The sequence below is a fragment of the Tetrao urogallus genome, assembly GCF_951394365.1.
Source record: "Tetrao urogallus genome assembly, chromosome: 11".
NCBI lineage: Eukaryota > Metazoa > Chordata > Aves > Galliformes > Phasianidae > Tetrao > Tetrao urogallus.
In genome coordinates, this window is record NC_136824.1 from 11,151,837 (window position 1) to 11,165,764 (window position 13,928).

The 13,928-nt window shown below is 36.6% G+C and overlaps 1 protein-coding gene across 1 annotated transcript in view; it reads left to right on the forward strand.

The window, feature by feature from the left end:
• Nucleotides 1-13,928, forward strand: part of DMXL2 (Dmx like 2) — a gene marked incomplete at both ends in the record, with an annotated part of 51,286 nt that overhangs the window by 25,484 nt on the left and 11,874 nt on the right. Inside the window, 11 exon segments of the mRNA XM_079540887.1 lie at nucleotides 453-2,134; nucleotides 2,447-2,552; nucleotides 3,238-3,407; nucleotides 4,690-4,787; nucleotides 4,941-5,106; nucleotides 6,041-6,305; nucleotides 7,046-8,142; nucleotides 8,795-8,986; nucleotides 10,457-10,533; nucleotides 11,068-11,198; nucleotides 11,869-12,117. Coding sequence (XP_079397013.1) covers nucleotides 453-2,134; nucleotides 2,447-2,552; nucleotides 3,238-3,407; nucleotides 4,690-4,787; nucleotides 4,941-5,106; nucleotides 6,041-6,305; nucleotides 7,046-8,142; nucleotides 8,795-8,986; nucleotides 10,457-10,533; nucleotides 11,068-11,198; nucleotides 11,869-12,117 — 4,233 coding nt within the window.

The following is a 13,928-nucleotide window of genomic DNA, read 5'->3' on the forward strand; positions in this document are numbered from 1 at the left end:
TCTGTCAGCATTGATCTGATGAGTATTTTGGGGGGGTTTTTTGTGTACTTACCTCCTTTATTTGTCTCTCTCTTCTTCTGTTCAAGATATTTTTAAGTACTATTGTGCTCCCTGTAGGTTTCATTTCTGAATGCTACACAAGCCTAATCTTAATGTCCTTCAACTCATCTTATTAAAGCTTTGTATTCCCCTCATTATTCTAGCAATCATTTTCTTAATTAGTTGAGTTAAATTTTATCATCTTTGAGTAGTGCTGCAACTGGCAGATGACAAGTAATGCCCAGGCTACTAACACTGTCACTGATCTTAAAACATTTGTTTTTATCTAACTCCAAATTAGAAAAATAAAACCAGATCAAAAAGTGCTTTGTTAGTAGTGACAGTATTGTGGCTATCTTTTATAGTCATTTGACTTTTGTTACTATTAGCAATTATGTCTGTTCTAATTTCAGGTCACTTGAGCTCTTCCTCAATATACCCAGTCTGCCTTGCACCTTATTTGATAGTAACATCGTGTTCAGACAACAGAGTGCGTTTCTGGAGGTGTACTGTAGAGATAGATCTAAACAGCAAAAATGAAGAAAGGGAAACATATCATTGGAGAAAATGGCCTTTAATGAATGATGAAGGAGAAGATAACAGCAGTACTGTCACCATAGTAGGAAGGCCAGTTGCTGTTAGTTGTTCTTACACAGGACGTCTTGCAGTAGCTTACAAACAGCCTGTACAGCATAATGGTTATGTTTCAAAAGAATTTTCCATGCATGTTTGTATACTTGAGTGCGAGTCTACAGGAGGATCGGAATGGGTTTTGGAACAGACAATTCATCTAGATGACTTAGTTAAAGTTGGAAGTGTGCTTGATTCAAGGGTCAGTGTAGATAGCAATTTGTTTGTTTACAGTAAATCAGACACATGTCTGAATAAAGACAAATACCTAGTGCCCAATATCAAGCATTTGGTGCATTTGGATTGGGTATCAAAAGAAGACGGTTCACATATACTGACAGTTGGAGTTGGTGCCAATATTTTCATGTATGGGAGACTTTCAGGAATTGTAACAGATCAAGCAAGCAGCAAAGAAGGTGTAGCTGTTATTACTTTACCGCTAGGTGGTAGCATAAAACAAGGTATAAAGTCAAAGTGGGTTTTGCTTAGATCAATTGATTTGGTATCATCTGTAGATGGCACTCCTTCACTGCCTGTTTCTCTCTCCTGGGTGAGAGACGGTATACTGGTGGTGGGCATGGACTGTGAAATGCACGTTTACGCACAGTGGAAACACACTGTCAAGTTTGGTGATGGTGAAAGTGATGTTTTTACTTCTGAAGATTTGGCAACTCAAGATCCACTCAAAACAAGTTTGATATCAAAGAAGACTAGTATAATTGATGGGGCAGGTATTGTGGATGACGTTTTCGGCACTCCAACTGTAATTCAAGATGGAGGCCTTTTTGAAGCTGCTCATGTACTTTCACCTACTCTCCCTCAGTATCATCCAACTCAGCTATTGGAACTTATGGATCTGGGTAAAGTTCGCCGAGCCAAAGCCATTCTATCACATTTAGTTAAATGTATTGCAGGAGAAGTTGCAATAGTAAAAGACACAGAAGCTGGAGAAGGCAGTGGTCCTAAACGCCATCTTTCTCGCACCATTAGTGTAAGTGGCAGTACTGCAAAGGATACCATCACAGCTGGAAAAGATGGCACTCGAGACTACACAGAGATAGACTCTATTCCTCCACTGCCACTTTACGCGCTTCTTGCTGCAGATCAAGATGCAACTTATGTTTCTGAAGAAACTTCTAAAATACCCCAGGGCTCTGAAGAAGACGCTAAAAAAAAAACAGAGGACCAGTACTCAGATCTGTTTCAGATTCAGCCTGTTACAACTGATGACTTCATTGATTTTGAGCCTGAAAAGAGGGAGAGTAAATCTAAAGTTATTAATCTCTCACAGTATGGTCCAACTTACTTTGGCCGAGAACACGCCAGCGTCCTTTCAAGCCACCTGATGCACTCAAGTCTGCCAGGCCTCACTCGTCTAGAGCAGATGTTCCTTGTAGCTTTGGCAGACACTGTGGCCACAACAAGCACCGAACTAGATGAGAACAGAGATAAGAATTACTCAGGTTAGTAACTGGCATATTATTGAATTAACATTCATGGTCTTCCCAGCTAAGGGAATTTTAGTCTTTGTGTATTTGGGGATTACAAAGCTGAAATCTAGTATCAGTTATTCAGATTTGATATGGCAAAGAAAGGAATACTTAAATACAAATCTCTATATTTCATGCACAATACTTTGTCTCATACAGCAAATTTAGAAAGATACATTCATTTGATACTGCATACAGTAAGTCATATGCATTCCTTTAAATCATATACATGCCCTGTGTAGTCACTGCCATATTCAAAAGTCAGTGTTTTATATTTTACAGGAAGAGATACCTTGGATGAATGTGGCTTACGATATTTGTTGGCTATGCGCTTGCACACCTGCCTTCTGACATCACTCCCACCACTATATCGAGTTCAGCTACTTCACCAAGGTAAGTTTTAGAATGTGGTATTACTTTCATTTGATCCAGCTGAGCTGACAGGTTAACAGCTATTCTTTGAAGCCCCTTTATTTGCGAAGTGCATGTTCCCCTGCATGCACTGCATGTAGAGAAAATACAGAGCTCTAGAATAGAAGCCAGATTCTGTGCCATTCCATTTGAGCACAAACAATTTCTCCAAACAGATGACGTACTGATTGATTATATGTTGCTTTGTTTATGTTGGAGGAATGAAAGTATTGCTTTATGGAAGCATGGTTTTTATCTCCCCTATAAGATAATTTTATCATTTTCATCACAGGTGGGTTTTTTTCTTTGCTCAATCTGAGTAAGTGAAATACACAACAGGAAAGAAAAGCAGTTACCACCTCAACAGTGTACAGAAAGTTTTCCGGCCCAGAATGAGTCTGCCTCAGAGATAATGTTTTCCTGCTGTTTTACACCATATAAAACTGTAGTATGTATATGATTGGGGTGCTGGAAAAGAATAGAAGCATTGAAGAGAGGACATATACTGGGAGATGTTTTGACTTCACCTTCAACAGCTCTACTTCCTGTCAACAAACATCCCTCTCTACCAACACTCTTTACAGAGGTTCCATTTTGCATCTCTGATGTATTCCATTTGTTTATTAATGAGTATTAATCTTCTGAATCTTATTATCTTACTGTTTAGGCCTATCTACTTGTCATTTTGCATGGGCTTTTCATTCTGAGGCTGAGGAGGAGCTGATCAACATGATCCCTGCTATCCAGAAGGGAGACCCACAGTGGTCTGAATTAAGAGCTATGGGTATAGGTTGGTGGGTCAGGAATATCAACACGCTCCGAAGATGCATTGAGAAGGTATTCTAATTGCTTATAAATTATAATTATATGCTGTTAGTTATGCCTTAACAAAAAAGGTAACTTGTGCAGACTCTCTTGTACTCCAGACCAGCTGGAAGGCTAACTGCTTTTTTTTTTTACATAGCCCGCTTCCAAATAGCAGTACTGTCAGACCATGTTGGCAGTTCTGGCTTATAAATCAGCAGTATCATGCGATATGTTTGAGCTAGGAAAAAGCCATTTTTGAAGCATTTAATCTTTTCCCCTATATTTTATAATATGTTTAACACTGCATTACTCTATTTTGTGAAGAATCGTTTCTTTTTAGATATGTGGCAGCACATACCAATAGATTAAACAAGGAATTATATTTTGAGTTCAGGTGTGGGTCTTATTTAAGAAATAACTATTTCTAAGGCTATTAGTAAAAGAATCTATAAAAATTCATCTTGTAAATTCAGTTGTTTTTAGATTATGGCATACTAGAGAACTACAAGCGAGCTCAGATTTGACCCTTTTGAAGAGTCAGAAGAAGTACTGTTTTAAAGAAATGCAAACCTGTATGATACAAACACAAAGTAGCATCAGATTTCATTTTCATGCAGTTTTTATGGGAGCTCTAATAGTAGATAACATGCAGTATGTGCTTCAATATTATTTTATAATGTTTCCCGTAGGTACCAATGAGATTTAAATTCTTACTTTAATAAAAATTTCAGCTTTCTTACCAAGTTTGATGGATTTGATTTATTACTACTCCTTGCTTTGAATTACAACAAATCATGTAGCCTTTCAGATGTTTGTGGAACAGAAATATCTGATAGTTTACTGAATTTCTAAGTCATGTGTTGTAAAACTGAATTAGTCACCCAAATCTGATGCGATTCCATCTCTTGAGTCCTACACAGAAAAACGCCCAGAATGGTCACTAAGGAAATATTTGTATTAGCTTGCAAATTTGGAAATAATTGGTCACAAGAAGAACTTCACCCAATACTATGAGCTACTGTAACTTTTGAGAAAAATATTTTTATTTGCGCAGCTGTAACATCCTGCTGAGGAAGGGCATTAATATGTGCAGTAGTGCTGCTTTTTCTGAACCACAGGAACATTAACAGTGTAATGAGCTGTTGTCCCCTGTCAATAAATTAATTCCTGCAAGTCATTCAGAAAGAAATTACTGTTGCTTTCTATAAATAATGCAGTCACCCAGAGCATCCTCCCAGCAGAGAACATATGTTCTTAAGCTAAAAGCAAGCTTTCTAGTTTCATTAGTAATAGTAGGTTTTGCTTACTACAGGTTGCAAAAGCTTCATTCCAGAGGAACAATGATGCCTTAGATGCTGCACTTTTTTACCTTGCTATGAAGAAAAAGGCAGTGGTGTGGGGTCTATTTAGGTGAGTTCTGACTATAAGTTTGATTAAATTATATTTGAACCAGGAATGCAAAACAGAACTCATTCAGGATTAGAGTTTAATTGGTGCTGTTCAAGTGACTGTATCCTAAGGCTATGTAATAAAAACTTGTGTACCTTGCATTTCTTTATGCAGGTCTCAGCATGATGAAAAGATGACTGCTTTCTTCAGCCACAACTTCAGCGAAGACAGATGGCGAAAAGCTGCTTTAAAAAATGCTTTTGCTCTGTTGGGAAAACAGCGCTTTGAACAATCAGCTGCATTCTTCTTGCTAGCAGGATCACTGAAAGATGCAATAGAGGTACTAATTTTTGAGAAATTAAATTTTAGTTTCTAGTCTAAACTATGGAACTGCATCCTTAAAAGCTGATCAGCTGATCTTTTTTAAAGTGTGGAAGCAGAAAGGGTATGTCTACACATGGAACCCTGTAGACATGGCATTTACCTCCACACTACTGTGAAAAAAAAATTGGAATCTGATCTGAAGACCAGAATGAATGTTCAGATACTTGAGTCCTTGGTGGAAGGACTCTTGAGAAAGCAATCATGACCCTGCCGGTGAAGCTTTGTTTTGCTTGTTGTAGCACTCTGTTCAGCTTCTAGCTACTCTGCATTCCCTACTGTTAGAACATCAAGTAAAACACAAAGAATCAAAACAAACAAACAAAGATCTTCTGAAGGATCCTTTTTTAGTGGAGCTGTGGTGTGGAACTGCCAAAAGGAGGGTGAAAGTTCTCAGCAAGGTCATAATTTAAGCAGTATATCTTAGGAGAGACGGGAATTAGGTAACTTTTACTTATCCTGCCTGTTTTATGCAGTGCGTCTTTACCTGAGAATATAAAGGCTCAAAAACATTATTCTGCAGATGAGTCAGTGGAAGAAAATCTTACCAGTTATGTACAAATGTTAAAGTTGGAAGCTAGGTTTATTCCACTAGCTAAAACATCCTTATATTTCTATCTGATATATTGTTTTTTGACATGATGTACTGAGGCATACTATAATCGCTACAATAGAAGTACACCTCTTTCCAAACATGGAAGAAAATATGGCACTTATAAATATCTCAACATACTTTTGATTCAAAGATTAACATATACTTTAAAGATCAGATATCACGAGGAAAAAAATGTATTGTGTAAAAAATTATTGTGCAAACATGTTGCTGTTCACTGTCATTTAAAAAAAAAAAACTTTCCCTCAAAAGAGACCTTTTCCCCCACTTATTATCACAGGTGTGCCTGGAGAAAATGGAAGACATCCAATTGGCTATGGTTATTGCTCGCTTATATGAATCAGAGTTTGAAACCTCTGTCACATACACCTCCATTCTTTATGAAAAGATTTTGGGTTGCCATAAGGATGGTACTGGGTTCAGCTGTACTAAATTGCATTCTGATCCCTTTCTGAGAAGTATCGCTTACTGGATAATGAAAGATTACACTAGAGCACTGGACACTTTATTGGAGCAAACACCTAAAGATGATGATGAAAACCCAGGTAAGGAAAAAAAAATTGTCTGCTGGATCAAACTCTCTATGACATAGTAGAGAAGGGGTAAAGTTTTCTGTTTATGTACGCAGTCCCTTCTCTTGAGATGCTATGATGCTGAAATTATTAACAGGCTTATGTACTAGCCCATTCAATTTCTTATGGAAAAAATATTTTTTTCCAGTTTCTTCCACAGGCTTCTCTCCAGTGTCCAGTACTGAGCTTAGTTCTAATAAGCTCAGATAAAGTCTAATAAGTCAGATAAACTCTGGAGGGCCTAACTTTTTCTTACTTTTCCTACAATACCTCTCTTCTACTTAATGGTGGCTAATTTTTATTCTAATCAACTTCAGACTCGCATTCTTGCTTCTAGGAATTAGCAGTTCTCAAAAGCAGGGCTTCCTATGCAATCTCTTGCTAGATTAACGTTAAATGATGGAGAATTGGATGCACTGATTTCTGTAGTATGTTCCCTGCACTAGTTAAATCTACCTGGCTGGTCTTCTCAGCTTATTTTAGGCTTAGCTGGTGAAACAGTAACAAAGCAGATGTGAGAACTTCATGTTTCCACTCATCTGGCTTACATCTTTAATGTTTTTGTGGGGAATAAGTAATTCTTTTGCTTTGTTTTGGCAACTAGACTGTCTTTGTTTTTGCATTTTGAATCTTTGTAATGCAGGAAATGCTGCAAATCGGAGTAACACGTGAAATCCATTGTCAATAAACGTCTCATCTGTTTAATTCCCTAGTTATTGTCAAGTCATGCAATCCTGTGGTATTCAGTTTTTACAATTATCTTCGGACCCATCCTTTGCTGATCCGAAGATACTTCAGCTCACCAGAAGGGACTTTGGCCACCTTAGGTCTAAAAACTGAGAAAAGTTTTGTTGATAAAATTAATCTTATAGAAAGAAAATTATTCTTCACTACTGCAAATGCTCACTTTAAAGTGGGTTGTCCTGTGCTAGCTCTTGAAGTTCTTTCCAAAATCCCAAAAGTAAGAAAAAAATCTGCTGTAGCCACAGAGAAAGATGCATCTAGTCCTCCAACGCAGGCTGGTGTTTCAGATTCCAAAGCCTTAAGGGATGGTGCTGGAAGCGGTGCTATAGACTGGTCAAAGCCAATTTCAGCTTCCTTTGCTTTGGAGGATACTGCTGAGTCTTCAACACAATTTGATTGGAGTCAACCAGCAGTAAAATTTGATGATGAGCCTCTTACTCTTGATTGGGGTGAAGACAAAAATGAATCAGATGAAGAAGACAAGGATGTTGGTATAATTATGAAAAATTCAAAATCTGCTTCCAAGAGTGAAGAACAAGATGAAACCCCAGACCGCGACATCCCACAGACACTACATGGAGAGATTTCTGATGTTGGAGACACTGAGGTTGATGTTATTGCTGAACAGCTGAAGTTCAGAGCCTGTTTGAAGATCCTAATGACTGAACTGAGGACTTTGGCTACAGGTTATGAAGTAGATGGAGGAAAGCTCAGGTTTCAGCTGTACAACTGGCTTGAAAAAGAGATTGCTGCCATGCATGAAATATGCAACCATGAAGCAGGTGGCAAAGACTACTGTAAAACATACACCAAAGTAAATGGGGATCTACTTGATCATGAGAATGTTATGGATAAGCCAGACATTGGTTCCTATGAACGGCACCAGATAGAAAGGCGTAGGTTACAGGCAAAACGAGAACACGCTGAAAGACGAAAGTGGTGGCTGCAGAAGAACCAAGCTCTTCTACGAGTATTTCTGAGTTATTGTAGTCTCCATGGGGCACAAGGAGGTGGTTTAGCATCTGTAAGAATGGAGCTGAAATTTTTGCTGCAAGAGTCACAGCAGGTAAAACAAATTCAGCTGATTTGTATTTACGAGTCTGAACAGTTCTAGTCTGTCAATTTTATCAAATGCTTAAATTTGTACCTTAACATTAATTCTAATGTTCTTCAGGCAAGAACTTACTATTCTGGCTTGCTGTGCATCCGCATCCTGGCTATTTGGTTCTTCAGAATCTGCCAGAGGATTAGGCTACCTGTAATTATATAAATATTGCTCTATGTACTACAGACTTAAATGTATATTGAAATTATAGTTTTGATCACTATATTTTGGGTATCCATATAACAAGTTAAATTCAGATTAAGTATGATAAAATCTCTTTCCCTACATCACTGCATGTCATGCAAGCAGCTGTAAGGAATAGAGTCTTAGTCAGCGTACCGCTCCCTTTTCTGTATTATGGCATTTTCTACAGTAAATGTAAGTGACTGATCAGAGCAAATCCTCTGACTTGGAATAAATCACGGAAGTGGCTCCAGTCCCAGAACGTACTTTTAACATCCATCCTTGTGAAATCTTGTCTGTACTGAGTAGACAGCAGTAGAAGAGAATAAATAATCCTGGGAAAAAAAAGAAAAAAAAAAGAAAATTACTGTTTTATTATTTTTTTTTTCTCAAAGTAATCATCTTAAGTGCAATCTTTTCTTTTAAACAGGAAACTACTGTAAAACAGCTTCAGTCTCCACTTCCATTGCCCACAACACTACCATTGCTATCTGCAAGCATAGCATCCACAAAAACTGTGATAGCTAATCCTGTGCTGTATTTAAACAACCACATCCATGATATTCTTTACACAATTGTGCAGATGAAATCACCACCACATCCTAATATTGAAGATGTCAAGGTAATGAAATCAGGTTGTAAGAAATGCTGACTGTTTACGAAATGGTGAGAATACACTAAAATTGTGTTTGATTTTCAACTCTCACTCCTTCTCACAATATTGACCTTCTTTCTAAAATCTACAGAATTGAAAATGGTAGTCAACCAACCACTTGATTTCTGACACCTTTTGGAATCTCCTTAGTTCCCTTTCATCCAAATAATTCAGTCATTCTTGAGAAGCTGTTCTAAATTTAGATGTTCACTAAAGCACTGAATTGTTACTCTTAAAACATCACGATCATATATGTTAACGATCATCATCTTGGTCAAATCTGGTGGGAAGATTAATGAAAGTAGAGGTGGAAGCTATGAGGTACGTTGTAACCTTCTGTTTATACCGTAGTTATAAATCTTAGTCCAGCGTGGATTGTACTGATTTCCATGTAATTGTGATGAATTACTTTATCTGGCCCCATATCCTAGAGTAAATAAATTCTGTTCATAAAATAGAGGGGGTTGGGGAAACATATTTCCTGAGACTATACAACAGTTAATTAGTAAAAATCTAGATCATTGGTTTGTACATTTTTTTCAGTATTCACATTCGTTAAATTTCACTTAAATTTCTATTGAGTAAATGAAAGTAGGTGAAAGCTATGAAACTAAGTGGACTGTCCCACTGGTAGTTAGTTACCAATTTGTAAACTGCAACCCACGCTCATTTACTTCTTTACATTATTTGACTCCCTTTCCATCCTGCACTATGCCACAGTAAGTATCATTCTAATTCTAAAAACTCTTATTCCACACGCATTTTCCTTTAAAAGGAAAGTCAGAAAGAACTGACACTTCCTAACTGTAAATCAACTATTTAGATAACTTGTATCTTTAACCTGAGGTATGGCATCTCATTAAATAGAGAGACAGGAGGAAGAGATGGAAATGAGCAGAATGTTAAAAAGCATTCATGTTTTTTAACAGTTGGCAGTACCATTTTCAACACAATTTGGCCTCCATCAGTCTTTCCAAGAAATCCTTGCATTTCTTCTCCTAGGAAATGGAGTGTTTCTGCTGCATTGTAAGCTCATAATAGTAATATTCTTGTTACTGGGAGAGTCCTGAAAAATTTTAAGCACGTAAATGAGGTGAAAAAGCTATTATAAATAATTAAATGATGATTACACAAACTTCTGTATCATGCATATAAAGCAAATACTACTATAACGAGTTATGATGTTATATTATATTGTTTCCAGGAACCAATCAGACTATAGAAATCACTATTAGAACAGGACTTAATCACTTCTTCAGTATACTCACCCTGTGAGAGGTCTGTATTAGAGTAATTTTTTAATTGCTATTTCCTGGCTGTAGTTTAAAACTGGGACATTCTGGCATAACACATTTCAAAAACCGTTTAGAAAGAAGTGTGGTTTACATACCTTTTGTGTATAAATTACATATAACTTACCAGCTCTTTTCATTTTAGGTGTACACTCTTCATTCTTTAGCAGCTTCCCTTTCTGCATCCATTTATCAAGCACTGTGTGACAGCCACAGCTACAGGTACAAATAGAATTTCTTACAGTCCTACATTTGAAGAATATTTAGTGCATCCAAAATGGAAATTCTTTCTGCCTGTGTCTAAGCAAAGAGATTCAACTGCTATGTATGTATAGATAACTATGCAACCCACACATTAGTTCTGATAGTCCCTGCCAGTTTCACACAGATAAAATAATAACAATCTTTTTTTTCCAAGGAAAGGAGGAAAATCTGGTATCAATCTTAGCATGCTTCTAAAAGAACATCTGAGTGCTGTTTTCCACAGTATATCCATTGCTGGGTGGGACTGCATGGAAAATATTTGAGGTTAAATGAAGTCAGGTTTTGGACAGTTCTTGTTTCAAACCAAAATTGGCTGTAAAAATATAACAAGTTTTAATTTAAAAAGTATATACTATGATATGAAATTGTAGTCCTGTAGAATTTTAAATATTGCATTTTCTGATTAAAAAGAGAAGCATTTCTATATACTGTATTTATTGCAAAAATGTTCTGAAATCCTTTCTCATCAGAAAAAAATTTATTTGTATTTAGCAGCCAAACAGAAGCAAATCAGTTTACAGGGATGGTTTATCAAGGACTGCTTTTGAGTGATCGTCGCAGACTGAGGACAGAGAGTATTGAGGAGCATGCAACTCCAAACTCATCTCCTGCTCAGTGGCCTGGTGAGACAAAAAATAAATTACTTTTAACATGTCTGGAAAAGCTCCACTTCAAATTTTTTTTCACTGCTCTGTAACTTCATAACTGACAGTACAACTTGATGGCAATTTTTCATGCGAATATAGAGAAATGATGGGTGAACAATGATGGATAAGTGTTTTAAATTTAGCTTTCACATGTAACAGCCGTTAGCTTCCTCACAGATCAAAACAAAAATCTAAACTTTTTATATGGCAAATGTCTTACTTGAGGAAGAGATCAGAATCTTCAGGATAAATTCTATAAGCTGATTATTTGTCATCCTAAGATGTTTTTTTCTGGTCTGTGTCACCCTTGAGCAAAGCAGTTTCTGTTAGCTGCAGCTACAGTACTGTCTTACATATTTGCTTTTCCTGCTGTAGCCATCAAAACAACTGCTTTTCACATACTAGCAGAGAGGTAATATTGTGAGGTCAACTCTGGCCAACAGTGCAGGAGTTTCAGAGGCAAAGCAATCTGAGGCACAATTCAGAAATCTTTTTGTTCAGTCTAAGAAAAAATCATAATTGTTGATATATCAGAACAAAAATTTCAAATGGCTATTAGTATGTGTGCACCAAAAGAGACAGAGATGCAACACAGAATTCTTCCCTGTCTGTAATTAACAAAGAGCTTTTCCTCTTCTCTCTGCAGGTGTGAGTTCACTGATAAATCTCTTAAGTTCAGCTCAGGATGAAGATCAACCAAAGTTAAACGTCCTTCTTTGCGAAGCTGTTGTAGCTGTTTACCTGAGTCTGCTGATCCATGCCCTGGCAACCAACTCATGTAACGAGTTGTTCCGACTGGCAGCTCATCCTCTGAACAGCCGGATGTGGGCTGCTGTTTTTGGCGGAGGAGTGAAACTTCTTGTTAAGCCTCGAAGGCAATCAGAAAATATTCCAGGTATTTTGTTTTCTAAAGGTCATACTAACGATCTGCATTTTAGACCTTTTAGTAACCCAGTAGGGGAGATCTCTTTTCTTTAAAGATTAGAAAAAACAAGGAAACACAATTTAAGTATCAACTGGCAAGAAAATTGTAACATTAATTAAAAAGCAGAAAGAAATGTCAATTTTTTTATCTATAAGGATAATATAATATATATAAGGATATAAGGATATATTTATATAAGGATGACTGTCCTTTATGATAACACCTAGCATGATTTGAATTTTCCATTGAAACAGTACAGGTATTTTTACTCAAAATGTAGCCCTTTAATCTGACAATTACAGCTTAACTGCTCTTTTTGATAGCTGCATTTATTTTAATTCGGGACTTGAAGACTTCTGTCTGAGTAATTGTTAGATTAAAGAATACAGATTTCATCTTCTTTGTGACAAGACTGTTGTTTCCCCCCCCAAAAAATAAAACAGAAACAAGAATGTTGTTGAGGTAGAGGATTTTTTGTTTGTTTTGTTTTGTTTTCTTTAGTATCCACTTAGAATACAGATAGAATGACCTCTGCATTTAATTATTGTTACACTCAAAATAGTTTACTTGGAGTGTATGTGTTTCTGTATCTTCCCAAACGCAAGCCTTTTTCTTTCCATCTTTGTAAAGCAATAATGAAAAATTTGTCAGTCAGAGGTAAAACAAAGTTTTGCTTTAAACAGCAAGATATCAAGCGTAATATCATAAACAAATAGCCATCACATTGACAAACTCTGTCAAGTAGTGATGGAATCAGTGCTGTGATGCAGAACTTATACCCCAGAAGCATGATAAGCAACTTGCATGTGGAATGCCATGGGTATTTCCCAGCATAAACATTTCCGAATTACTAGTATACACCATTACTTTTCCTAATACACCTCCCAGCAGTACTTAGAATGGTACTGCCAGTGCTCTGGTCACTCAAACTCACGCTTGGTATTAAGCTAGGCAAATAAAATAAGTTTATAATAACACAATTTTAATTCAGACATTCTGAGTCAGAAATCATCCTCAGGATAGCATATTTCTTTATGTTACTCCTATTAAGATGCTTGTTTATAACACTTTCCATTGTTTTCAACCATTATTTTTTGTGTGAAAAAGCAGATACAACAAATCAGTGTTAATACCTATGTTTTCCTGTATGTGACGGGTGGTGCTGTATAACAGTTACAGTAATTTGGAAACAGTATTTCTGAAACTGTTTCTACTGCAAGATAAAATTTCACCATGTGCAAGAAGTAACAGCTTCATCTGACAGAAAAATAGTTCATACACAGCTAAGCTCCAACTAAAAGCAGGGATCTTTCAGACAGATGAGAATGTCTTAATATGCTGAGAAGTGAAGGCTGAATCCAGGCTCAGTAGATAGGTGTAAATGAAACCGTTTGCCCAATAATTTCACTGTAACCATTCTGAAAATTCTGACACATTGGCTTTAAAAACTACAGGTTTGAAAATTCTTATGCAGAAAATTGATATTTCATATATAAAATACAAAGCAAAACAGTACTGAGGTGGTATAATGTAAACACTGCTTCTAATCTTCTAGTCACAATCACTGCTGTCATTGCTGACGTTATCACCGTGTCACCACTGGTCAGTTAACATTCTGAAACAGACCATCACAAGAATGCAATACATATTTCTCTTTTATGGAGTAACTTAAGGACATTTGAGAATAATCATTTTAGGAGTGATCAATGATTTAACAGGGTATTATTATGAACAGCTTACATATATAAGCCTTGTTTTCATCGGAGATATATTCTGTTTTC